Source organism: Anneissia japonica, unplaced genomic scaffold (assembly GCF_011630105.1).
Source record: "Anneissia japonica isolate Jap-2015-1 unplaced genomic scaffold, ASM1163010v1 scaffold288073_len612986_cov165, whole genome shotgun sequence".
Taxonomy (NCBI): Eukaryota; Metazoa; Echinodermata; class Crinoidea; order Comatulida; family Comatulidae; genus Anneissia; species Anneissia japonica.
Window position 1 is genome coordinate 273,123 of NW_022731366.1, and position 13,332 is coordinate 286,454.

A 13,332-nucleotide genomic window follows, 5' to 3' on the forward strand; every position below is an offset into this window, starting at 1 on the left:
CCCCGTTACTAAACACAGGAATCTCCGTGTTTGGCGGACAGAGTGATAATGATAACCACAACAACCACACCTTCTACACGAAAAATACTTATTTAATATCGACTAAACATGCTTTCAAAATAAGGATCTTGAATTTACCCGTTCCAAATATCAACTTTATTGGGTGCCTGGAAAATTATAATTCAGTGTTTGCCCCCAAATGAGCTTGTACATGCAAAGGCATCCCTGTAGTTTTTTCTCCTTTTTTTTGGCATCAATGACTATTCATAAGTATTATCATGAGATATATTTTTTTGCAAAGTCATAAAGTTTTTTTTTGCATCAATGACTATTGGTAATACTTATAATGAGAAATATATTGGTTTGCAGTTCGTTCATAAATTGGAATATTGTACAGTAATATAAGATGTCATTTCTTTCATAATTGGAGGCACTAATGCTATATGGGAGTTGATACTATGCAAAATTAGTGTAACCTTGAATTAACATTACATTCATATACAGTACGTACTGTATATTTACAATTCATAAACATAAAATATTTTTTTATTCTCAACCTTTGATGATATTATCTGCGCTTCTGAATAGAACTGTAGCTAGTTGATGTTATTGCTTTTATGGAACAACTAGAATTGATGCCATGGAATGGTAATGTCTATTTATAATGATGTATTATTAAATGTACTAATTCATAAAAATAAAATGTAGTACTCTACTGTGTCTGAACAATTTTTTTAGGTCTCACCACGAAATGTAACGTATTTTACTGAAATCTTTAATTGAGATTTTCACCTAAACAGGTCGAAGTAAAAATTTGTACCCAATTTTGTTTTTAATGTTTTTGAATAATTTGATACAAAAACATTTTTTGGTATTTGGTGGTTGCTATATGGACATCTGGCTCAGGAGTACGGGGCATTTTCCAAAAACCGAAAGGTCCAAGATTAATCTTTAGACAAGATAGTATACTGTAATACATAGCCAGGTATTGAAATGCACTCCATCGTGTCGGGAATCAATATTTCGACATTAATTACGTCATCATTTCTGATGATGACATAATTAATGTCAAAATATTGAATCCCAACACGATGGAGTGCATTTCAATACTTGATACATAGTTTACCTTTAAAGTGAATTTTTTTACTTACTGTATAAAATTGTTATCCCATGCATATTCTGTAATTCTACAGTAGTCCTATTATTATTTTTACTGTATAGTTTAGTTTATTTTAAGCTGATTTTCTCAAAACCTAGTTCTCATACACCTACTAAACTTCAAATGCTCACTTCTCTGGATCCACTTATCCTAGGAAAAACCATTCAAAGACCAAAGTAAAGCTTGTAATGTGAACTAACCACATTTGCTATAAATTCATTTTTTGATTTTCCAACCATGAGACTAATTTTGTGGTGAGACCTCATCCTGATTACATCCTGTTTTTGTAGGCTCCACTCTGAGTACTAATTGCTAAGAGAAGGACAACTTTTCATTGTTCTGAAATATTTGACACTTTACATTTCTTATATGCAATCTTACTTTAAGTACTCTCATTTTAATTACCTGTAGAGCATCATGATTTATTCTCACAACTGCAAAAATACTGCAAGTCCATTCCGAATACCACACAATGGGACTTTCTTAAAAGTGTGTTATTCTATACCAAGTTTCTAATACTATGTAAGAAAATATAATACATACTCCAAGTACTGAAATACACACCATCGTGTTGGAATTTCAATACTTGGAGTAGGTCTATGTATTATACTTTCCTATTTGATATTAATCTGTAGACCTTTTGTGTTGAAGTGCTACGTAATTTTTATAATGATTGTGATTTCTTGTTATAATCATTAGTTATAATTACTATTTTAAAAATTATTTTTTATTTTGTATCTTGATTGGACCTCAAAGTTGAATGAAGCGTGCATGCGCAGATGGTATTGTGAATGTGTTGTTTCATTGTTTATGTTAAATGCAATACTTTTATTATTTTTCTTTTTTTATGATCATTGATTTCATAAGAGAATCAATTATTGAATAGTTACTGTATGATTAAATTAAAAATAATAATTATAGTACAGTTATTAGAATTAATCATTATTATGAATTAGTTCCACTATTCCTGTCTCTTTTGGTTAGAAAAATAACAATGTCATTATTTTTTATCAATTTACACATCTATTTTTTTTTTCATTTTCAACGAGGATGTTATTCAAGAAAATCAATGCATCGCAGTCTTTAGTATTTTGTTTAATTTGTTTCTTCAGACAATTATTATGTCCGATTGTATCATACGTGGTGATTTAGCAAACGTCAGAATCGGGAGGCATTGCGTCATCGGAAAACGCTCCGTCATCCGACCTCCATTTAAGAAATTTAGCAAAGGGTAAGCTGGATTTTGTTATGTTTATTGGTTGCCTACTGTATAGTACAGGTCAAACCTGGCGGAACTCAGCCTACCAGCACAGAACTGCTTTGTAATGTGGTTAGATGAGGATAGATATATTTAGTATTTAATTCCTTTTCTTATGTGAAGTGTACTGTATTAATATCCTGTGCAATATTTGCTATAAATAGAAAATCGTCACACTGTACAGAAGGAGAAAAAGTAATAATATTGATATATTTTATTATTTGTAATTTTTCAATTCTCACAGTCACTATTAAACTTTTATGAGAATAAATGTGGGATAGGGCAATGGAGTCCTACCCCATTTCTTCCCCTTCCTTCCAAGTTTCCCTCTGATTAACTACGTTTGCTGATTGGAATGAATTGGATTTATTCAGTGTATAATGTACATTAATTAATAAAGAAGTCTTATTTCCAGTATTGTCCTTCTTGTGGTCATTGGGTAGTGCAACGGGAGACAATCCCCTACTCTCTTCCGAAGAGTGTACTGCATTCGTTAATGTGCACATGGGACCAACGTCTTTAAAAGTCTCATCTAAAAGATAGTGCGCTCTTGAAACTTGCATTTCGGCCCTCCAGCTGCAACACAAGGAGAGCAGCAATGTGAATAGACGTTTCCGGAGTGTCAATCAAACTCAATAACTGAACAATCAAAACAGCACAAGGAATATGCGCGTTTCCAACAAGTACAAGCATTGTCCCACAAACGCATGTGTTCGCGTATGTTTTAACACTGTCGTCTTGTGGGACCTTAGCAACAATATCCAAGGGGCGGGGCTTAGAAGAAAGATCCATTGTAACCGTGGCGACCACCAGTTTACATGTAGCCGACTGAACTAAGCTACTCTCACTAATTATAATGTAGGATAAGGCAATGGATGTAAATTATAATGTCATGTAAAAACATTATAATGTAATAATTATAAGTGAATTTCGGAAAGACACCGAACGTTATTATTTTGCAATTATGTAAGAAATTATAATCCAGTTCAGCTTTGATGAAACGTAAGGATATCTTCTCATACTTCCAAATAGGCAGGTTTTTCGAACTATAAATGGACCAAACGGGCGTAAATTCATGATAAACACAACACATTTTAAGGAAAAAACTAAGGATTTAATGGTAAAGGTGATTCGGGTGATGTTTTGGTTTATAGTTCATCACTCCAAAAAAATGATGATGAAAATATCTCAAAGAAAATGTATTTAAGCTTTCTCGTGTAATTGATCCCACGCTTAAGTTAGTGGATGTGATTGGTTGTTTCCTGTTGATGATCTATCAACAGTTTTTCAACAGCGAACCATAGTCCTTACTGTAACTGACTCAGATGGTTATACATTGTATATGGTTGATTTGTCTAATAACAACCAGTGGGAAATATGAGGCATGTTGTGGCAAAATGGCTAAGTTGTAGCAAAAATTTAAATTCAACTAATTGGTATTTTCAGATACCTGAGTATGTGATCTTTAAAATGAGGGGTCATTCATTCAAATTGGACATTTCAAACCTAAGTTATTGCAAAGTGAAAGTACAGTACTCTTAGAGTCGAGATAAACAGCTTTATTGTGTATTCATCCCACGCTTCAGTTGATGGATGTGATTGGCTGTTTCTTGTTGATGATCCATCACCAGTTTTTCAATGGCCAATCATAGTCCTTAACTGACTCAGATGGTTATACATCGTATATGGTCGATTTGTCTAATAACAACCAGTGGGAAATATGGGCTTTGATAAACTCATGAAAAGATGCCATTATATTATAAATTACTAACACTAACCATGCATTACATTTCTAAATAATTCTTATTTTAATCATAATTTTATTTACAGCCAGGCTCCAGAGGGGGAAAAAAATTGATAATAAATTTTCTAAGACACAAAAAGCATATTTGACGAAAAACTCAGAAGCGGTAATAATGAGATACGGATTTTTGAATATCTTGTGTCTTAGAAAAAATTAGTTCTACAACATATCAACATTTTTTTTCAACAGTGCGGAACCTGGCTTTAAAAATATTAGTTTTTAGCAATCAACATAAAAAAGTTAACAAATTTTATGTCTCAAAACCTGCCATAATGTTTATGATTCAACCTTATTACCTGTCAATCATTACTATTGACCGTCATAGCATGTAGAGTACTATAGCATTTTATGATCTATTTAGAAACAGTAAAGGATCAGTGGCGTATCTAGAAGTCTGGGGTGCTAAGGTGAAGTGGGTTCTCGATTATCAGTTGAGGGGTGCTAATTCGCAAAATAAGGCAATTTTTAACTACTTGACCGTGATTTTTGTGGGGCGACTGGGGAGGGCGTGTGTAATTTTTGGATGGGTGTGTGCCCTCGCGCACCACTGTAAAGACCTCAAATAATGTGTTTAGCTTTAGTTCCTCATAGCAGCTCTGAATCACACACAGTACAGTACTTGACTTAGTTGAAATCTTACTGCTTCGCAAAACACTCATATCCGTGGTTTCTCATGATATAAACTACTTTAACTACAGATTTGTACAGTATGCCGACTTGCATTGCCAATCCTTGAAGCTCTATCCAGACTATAAAATTGTATGCCCATATATAGTCATGATGTGCCTATATATGGTCATGATGTGATGTCATCATGACCATATTTAGGCATGTCACATGATTTCATCAAATTAAATTTGATAGTCTGGACGGCGCTTTATACCTTCAATTTGGCACTGCAGCACATGATGCATATTTTGACCAACAGCTTCTGAAGAAGGACATGCATCCATCTTCTACTAGCCAATTGACCACTTGCGGCTCATTGTGCATAAGGGAAACCAAAAACACAAATAAATTTGCTCAACAAAAGAGGAATTGCTCTAAAAATACTATTCCTACCAGTAGATTTATTGTGCATTTTTTGGAAGCTGTGCTAAATTTTCTTACAGTATATTTAGACTGTATGCAGGTATTTAGTTACAATCGCTTTGAAAAAAAAGAAAATAACACGCCGAATATTGTAATATTCATACAACCAAACTTATTTTCTTACTCTTAAAATTAATTCTTAAGATAAATAAATTCCAGATAATTTTCATCTTTACAGGCTTACCTTTAATGCCTTGATACAACACTTTGTCAACCACAAATTCACAATTGAAAGAGAGAACCGTATGTTTGAGCCTGCAAGCATGTGTGTAATAATAACAATTAGGCTTGAAATACAACGACGACCTTTGCAGGGTACTAATCAGAGTTCACGATAGTTTTGATTATGTGGGTCAGGCTTACAGTAGTTTAATTTTAGTTCGCATGTGTTGCTCCAAATGAATACTTAACCAGGAAGTCTATAGGTAGTTCATTTCCTTCAATGAAGATTTTGATATTTGATAATGAGTTAATAATCTGCACTTTCTTTTTGTCAGTTATTAAAAATTTATTGCCATTGGAAAGATTATTGTCAAGCTGCAGATAGGATTTGGGAAAACTCAACATGCATTGTACTTGCTCATCATGATTTTTTGTTTGTTATTTACCGTAGAATATGAAGGTATACTTTATTCAGTAAACACCAAAGGCAGCTGTGAGGCTAAAAAATGGCATTGTATACCTCAAAAACAAATTATTAATTAAAATTGTTAAAAATAAAAAAAAACAAACAAACATCAAGGCAAGTGTTCCTGCCATCTGTCATTAATTTGACATTTAAACATACTAATATTGATAAAATGACTCATTCAAAAGTCTAGTCAAAAATGGTATAGGTGAGGATTTGAATCTTTTAGTTCAACCAAATTGCATATTAAGCAGAGGTTTGCACGCGACCTCAGGTTTCTGCCGACCTCACAAGCAGGAAAAGTAAGCTCCTAAAAGTGTCCGACTTCAGAATTCTTTTGCCGAATTCGAGTAGAAGTATCTCACTCCAACCAACTTGCTTTGGTTTTAATTACTTTTCCTATCAGATTTACCGTACTCTAGTAGAATATATAATAATAATTGTTGACTTATATAGCGCATATTGTAGAGACTATGCGCTTTGCATTATTATCCCTGGAGAGTCGATCAAGCACATGGAACACATACTCAGGTCCCTTGGGAGAATTCCATAATGTTACAGCTGTAATAAGCGCAATTTTGTGTTTGAACCTACCAGGTACCCACTTGATGTACTCTGGGTGGAGAGAGACAACCATAAGTAAAGTGTCTTACCTAAGGACGCAAGCAAAATATACAGTGAGGGATTTAACCTCCGACCTCAAAATTGAGAAGCAGACACGCAAAACCGCTCCTACGCCAAGTATCATATTACCACAATCCTTATCAAAACACATTAAAACCGATACCATACGTATTTAACTAACGTGCAAGATTTATACATTTTTGTGCTCAAGCACTACTGATATTTTGCCTATTTATGGCGTATTACAGAAAGTTTTGCCTAAGTATTGTGTAAACAATTACAGAAATAAACAAGATACTGCTGTACAAAAATTTATCATTAGTCCTAGACACTGAGATGTATGGGTCTATTGTGTAATGACCAGGACAATGATTTTTTCTTAGGGATTTTGGCTACATTGCCCCTAAGGACCATAGAACACTGGGACTTCAAGATTCAAGATTTCAAAAGTATTGTAAAACCAAAGAAAACTGACCTATAAATCTTCATCCTGTCTAGTTTGTTTGAAATTCCACAGCTGTTATACCTGCAATTGTGAACATCCCATACCTTGCACCCAAGGCAAAGAAATGTTTCATTTACTACAGAAATTTGAAGACATAATACGGAAATGCCTTTAACCAACTTGAGAAATCTATTTATCTCATTGTTATTATTGCCTTTTTACCTGTAGAGTTAGAGTTACAATACCCTTAATAAAACCAAACATGATATGCCATTTGAATCATTTGTTTTAATGATTCAATAAAATGTTAATATCAATTTTAATAATCAACATTTAATATGTATAATGATTGAATTACAAATTCTCCTATTACAAAATTGAAAGCCATTATTAGTACCAGCATAAAGTAGGCTTTAAAATATTCGGAATCTCTAATTGTGACTGAGACTAAAAATAGTCTTTTATAGTAAATTGCACTTTAAAGGCCTGTTTACACTATGACAATAACGATCAACAGTGATCAACGATAAAAGCTAAAATGCAATTGTTTATATAGAAAACACAATTGAAAAATCTGAAAGCAAGAAATAGCCCAAAAAGGTTTCAAAGAAACCGTATTTCCATCCGGATCCTGAAAACGAAACATTGTTAATCAAAAATGAATAACAACATGAAAATGGTATTCACAGTTAAAAATAATAAACTTAGCTAAAATTTAAAATTACAATTTTAAAGTTCAAGACAATATTAAAAGATCAACAATTGAAAAAATAAAAACCAATTTGACCAGTTAAAACTCATTAAAAATAGGCTTTAGGCCAATTAAGATATGTTTATGTTGGATACTCGAAAAGGAGCCCTCAATTGGGACTTAACATCGAGGATTGATAGGTACTTCCCAGGGAGCAGAGAACGATGCACTTTGTTCTGTATAGTCAATGGTACCAATCGTAAATAAAACTTCATGCGCCTTTTATCATTACTTTAGCATTGGCACTTTGTTGCTATTACACTTGCATATAATACACCAAACTATTTTATTTGTTTTCAGTGTTGCATATTTCCCGCTTCATATTGGTGATCACGTTTACATTGATGAAGACTGCACGATCAACGCTGCTCAAGTCGGTTCTTATGTTCACATTGGCAAGAATTGCGTGATTGTAAGTAATTGTCCAGTTACCTTTTAATCCATCAATTAGTAACTGGGATTTGATAATTAAAAATTGTTATGTTATGTTAAAAATTGCTATGGTTTTAATTAAACATTTGTACTGGTAATTTTTCCAACATTATTTTTATTTTTTTATTTATTCTTTTTATTTATTTATTTATTTAATTTTTAATCATTATATTTAGGGAAGGAGGTGTGTATTAAAGGATTGCTGTTCTATAGCTGACAACACTTATCTCCCACCAGAAACTGTGGTACCGCCATTTACAGTTTTCTCTGGCTCACCAGGTAACCCATTGTTACTTAAATATTTATAAAATTGATACTGTATTTTCTCAATCAAGAGATATCCCATGTTTGTGGTAGATATCTGTGATACTGTCAGGCCAGATTAACATAGGGGCTTTTGGGGCACCAGGTCCCAATGAGGAAAAATACGCCCCAAACCCCAGGAAAAAATCACCAAAAATCTGGGTTTATGTGGTAGCAACAGAGTATTTAGGCCCACATGCAATTACAGCCCCAGGCCCCACAGCTCTTTAATCCGGCCCTGCCTACTGTAAGCAAATGTCCAATAATGAACCTTTCAATACCCTCAATCAAACTTATTTACTGAGCAATCACGATGGTGCTTGGAATACGCACTACAAAACACATGTGTTGCCCCATAAACCCACATGTGTGCATAGAGCCTGCCCTTTTGACATAATGAGAACTGATGTTGAAATTAGAAAGTAAAAACAAAATCATATATATGAAAAATTATAAAGTAAAACAAAGAAATGCTACTGCACTGTAATGTTATTAGTGGTGATGATTTGGAGAGTTCTGGCCATATGGCTATAGAACTGACCCAGTGAAAGTCAGTTTGTCTACCTTCAAAGAGTATAGAATTGCAAGAAGTCCGACTGCGTTGTGCATGCAGTGAAAAGTTAGAAAAGTATTACCAAGAGATAGAGGGCGCCCTATTCAAATTTGAATCGGTACATTCTAGTTTGTGGTAGAATTTTTTTAGATAGGATTGTGTTCCAACAAAACCTTGGGAGTTGGACCATTTGCAGCCTTCCATAAATTTGATAGGTTGTGAGCAAAAATTGTTTGTGCATTTCCGAGTATTTTTGTATAAAATTTAATTACCCATTTATTAATCTTAAAAATATGTAGAATATGTGCATATTTTTAAATATATATACACCTTGTATATATATATATAAGAATATATATATTTTTTAATATATCCTTGTATATAGTCTTTGCTTGGACAAAGTTTAAAGAAGATCCAAGCATGAAAGTGAAGATAGAAAAATTGTGTGCAAAAACAAAGAAAAACAGGAAAGAAGAAACCAAAAACAAAGACTTTTCTGTTGTGGTAAAAACCAAAATAATACTAACACTTTTATTGTTTTTTATTGTTTTTCTGTGTTTTTCTTTCCCTTTTAGGTCGTGTGAGCAATGAGTTGCCAGAATGTACCCAAGATTTAATGATAGATATAACAAAGGGATACTACCAACATTTTCTCTCAATAGCAGACGCACAGTAACAAAAGTTCCACGACTCCTTACAGGTGTTTACTGTATAATATTTGGCTATTCTGAATATTCAATCTCACCATTCTGGATTTGTTGCCATGAGCAACAGCGAATCCAAAGTACCTGGAAGTGATAACCCATAGTATGGTGTTACATATTTTAGACACAATTTCTAATTGGATGATGTTCTATTGCATGTCCGCTTGCCCCTGGTTTCCTAATGGCAAATCGCTTATTATATTCGCACAGCGATTTTGCTGGATGCACACTCTAGTTCCTCTAAAACTCTATATGAGAAATACTAAGATGTACCTACCGCAATTATCTGTTATCAATTATCCTTGTTGAAGAAATAACCTGACAGTTGGATGCGAATTATGGATTAAAAAAATCAGGAATCATGTGGTGGCAGTAAGGACTTCCAATTGCAAGATAAGCCACTGCATAGTTTAAACTGCACATGCCCTTATCAAAGGTCAGTCAACATAAACAAATATGTAACACACACAACATACAGAGGGAACCGGGCTGCCCCCTCCCCCTTTTGGAAGGTAAGAAAAGAAAAAAAAAGAAAGCAAGAAAGAAAAAGAAAAAAATGTATTGCCCAAAACGCCTTAGAGGTTATTTTTAGGCGTCTAGAATACTAAAATTTCGTGGGGACATGCACCCCGACCCCCTAGAGTAGGGTTAATCTTGATCGGGGGCCCCCTTTTGGACATCTGGATCCGCCCCTGACATAGGCTAGGCCTCGGATTTGGTGCGGCCTTCAGAAGTGTCTGAAAACAGTTACTATGATACATAGTTTACTTGCTTGCTTGCTTCTTATAGCTAATTGTAAATATGAAGAACTGTTACATGTATGTAATAGCTTCATGAAATTCAGAAGATTCAAAGGCTGTGCCATTTTTGGAGGCCTACTGTATGTTGTGTGTGTTAAATGATTGATGTTAATTCACTTTCAATACGGGTATGCACAGTTAAAATTAGTCACTTATTAAAGCTAGCCATTTAGCACTTAATCCAATGTTTCTCCAATACATTATAACCTAGATATTAAACCTAAGTGAAAAAAGGTGGGTACCTGGTACCTTCCAGTGTTAAAGCATTGTTTACAAGCCACCACGTCGTTGTGGAATAAGTCTCATCCATAAAGCTGTGTATGTGTTCGACCAATGACTAGTGCCAAGGTATTCAACCTTTTTAAGTTTGTGGACACTTCCAACCAGCTGGGGCCAGCACAACATAATTTTGTACTTCCCAGGGGCGAATCCCGAGATGTCCAAAAGGGGGGTGCCGAAAGTTGGGCCGATCGAGACAACACTGTTCTAGGGGGGCCGGGGGCGAAATTTTTGTGTTCTAGACGCCAGAAAATAACATTTGAGGCGTTCAGGGCTTATATTTTTTTTCTTTTCTTTCTTTTTTTCTTTTTTTTCTTTTTTTAACCTCCCAAAAGGGGGGGGGCGGGGCTGGGCCGCCCCCCCCTAAATCCGCCCCTGCTTCCAAATTATTTCAATCTCAACCCCACCCATTCTCTTTCATCAATAATATAAGAGTATATTGTATAAGTAGACTTGGTTTATTTATAATAATTTTTGACAAGAACTTTGATATGCCTTGTTTTGAAGAAAGAGAAGTTATGCAGTAGCTTATCCATATATAATAATATTTTAGACTTAAGTAGTACTTCATGCCAACAAGGCCTCTAAGCGCTTCACATTTAATTACCCTGGTCATTGGATCTTGCACATATGGAACACATGCTCAGCTTCCTGGTTAGAATTCCATAACGTTGTAGCTGTAATCAGCACATTTTGTGTTTAAACCTACCAGGTACCACTTGTGCTCCTGGGTGGAGAGAGACAACCATAGGTAAAGTACCTTGCCTAAACTACACAAGCGAACTGCACAGCGAGGGATTGAACCTCCGACCTCACGGTTGAGAAGCAGAACAATAACCGCTCTCCCCCCCCCCCAACTAGATTTATACATCTAAGGAAGGAGGGGTTGGCCCAAATATACTTGTACCCTAAGGTTCCTGCATTATCAAGTAAAAATTAACATGGAAAAATTATTCTGTTTTTTAGCAATGCTGCGAGTCGGACTTGGTCTGGAGGTTCAATACCAGGCCCGGGATTTATCAATCTCAGCTTAGAAAATGTCTTAAGTCAAACAAGTTAAGATATCCCTAAGCAAATATCTTAAGCTGATTTATCAAACCATCTTAGCAAAATATTAGCTTAAAAATCGTCTTAGATGGCGCATGCATACAATTGACTTTTTAATTTTAAGCAATTTTTAAGCTCAGCAATACAGTATTGATAAATCTGACTTAAGCAAAAAAATTGACTTAAGACGAATTTAAGCTGATTTCTAGTTTGATAAATCCGGACCCTGGAACTAGAGTGGTTATGTGAAGCAATAGAGGTCTTATAAGTTATATATGGTCAACATTTCATTAGCCTAAAATTTGTATTGCCTATTTTAGGCACTGTGACCATTGAGAATCAGGGTTGTCGTATTGGTTTAACATTTAGCAGTTTAAAAATTGAATGATTTAAAAAGAATTCAACCATACATCAATTAAAGGGACTAAGTAGATCATGGTTTAGTAAAGCAGTTTTTCAAACTATGGGACCCAAAATTGGGTTGCCAAAAAAAGTCTGTAGCATTTACTTTATAAATTGAAATTTATATCATGTTAAAATTTTACATATTATTAAAAAGTGTCCATTGTTAGTATCACTTAAGAATTTTACTTTTTGTTAACCAGTTAATGACCTTTTTTAACAATCTGTTTTTTTAACGTCCTGAGAAATGCGGTGCATTAAATTTTTTTGAACGTTTTTTGGTCGCCAGTCACTGCAGAAAGTTTGAGAAACTGCTGGTTTAGTACATTGCAGATGTTTTGTTTTGTCACAACATTGAAAATATTCATCTGTTCTTTTTTGCTACTATATTATATTATGTGCAATATTAGTGCATACAAGCCATACTACAGTATACTGTGCTTTTAAAAAAAAAAAAAATTCTTATTGTTGTTATTGTAATATTTATTATTATTGTTGTTGTTTTTATTGTTTTTTATTTTATTAATCATTATTATTATTGGCTATTACCCATTAATGCATAGAGGCATTGTTTCTTCTATTACAATTTTATTTCTTTCCCATTTTCCAGTGATGTTATTCTGTGCATCACTTTCCAAGCTTAGATCTTGATCTAGCTTGGTCAAAGGAAAGCCACAGAAAAGTTGTGCCTAGTAAAATATTACGGAATTGTAAGATATTATTTTTCCGCAGTTGTCATTGATTTTTATTTCAGACTAGTTACAAATTGGTTAAAAAGAAATTTGTAGTATAACACGTCAAAGATTTTTGCACTCAAATTCTGTGACAATAAGTAATTTGGATGTCACAAAAACAAATGTCACTCGTGTAACTTGGTATGCAACACTCAACGGTCCCAAGTCTCCCGGAAGTTGTGGGAGTGTCCCAGAAATCGGGACAGCCTCCCACAGGCATGCAAGCAGCTCTCGAAAATAACCCATATTCCGAAAATTCATAATATTTGCATGTTTTGACTACTGTATTATCAATTGTCTCACCGGAATCAGTGCAG

General features: G+C 34.2%; 2 protein-coding genes across 2 annotated transcripts in view; one reads left to right on the forward strand and one right to left on the reverse strand.

The window, feature by feature from the left end:
* Positions 1–5,632, reverse strand: part of LOC117115345 (7-dehydrocholesterol reductase-like) — a 32,465-nt gene extending 26,833 nt beyond the window's left edge. Inside the window, exon 1 of the mRNA XM_033259099.1 lies at positions 5,498–5,632. The gene's annotated coding sequence lies outside the window, so the exon portion shown is untranslated. The remainder of the gene's footprint in view (positions 1–5,497) is intronic.
* Positions 1–10,115, forward strand: part of LOC117115346 (dynactin subunit 5-like) — a 19,068-nt gene extending 8,953 nt beyond the window's left edge. Inside the window, exons 3-6 of the mRNA XM_033259100.1 lie at positions 2,272–2,390; positions 8,062–8,173; positions 8,370–8,472; positions 9,625–10,115. Coding sequence (XP_033114991.1) covers positions 2,272–2,390; positions 8,062–8,173; positions 8,370–8,472; positions 9,625–9,725 — 435 coding nt within the window. The 3' untranslated portion in view covers positions 9,726–10,115. The remainder of the gene's footprint in view (positions 1–2,271; positions 2,391–8,061; positions 8,174–8,369; positions 8,473–9,624) is intronic.
* Positions 10,116–13,332: the final 3,217 nt, after the last annotated feature.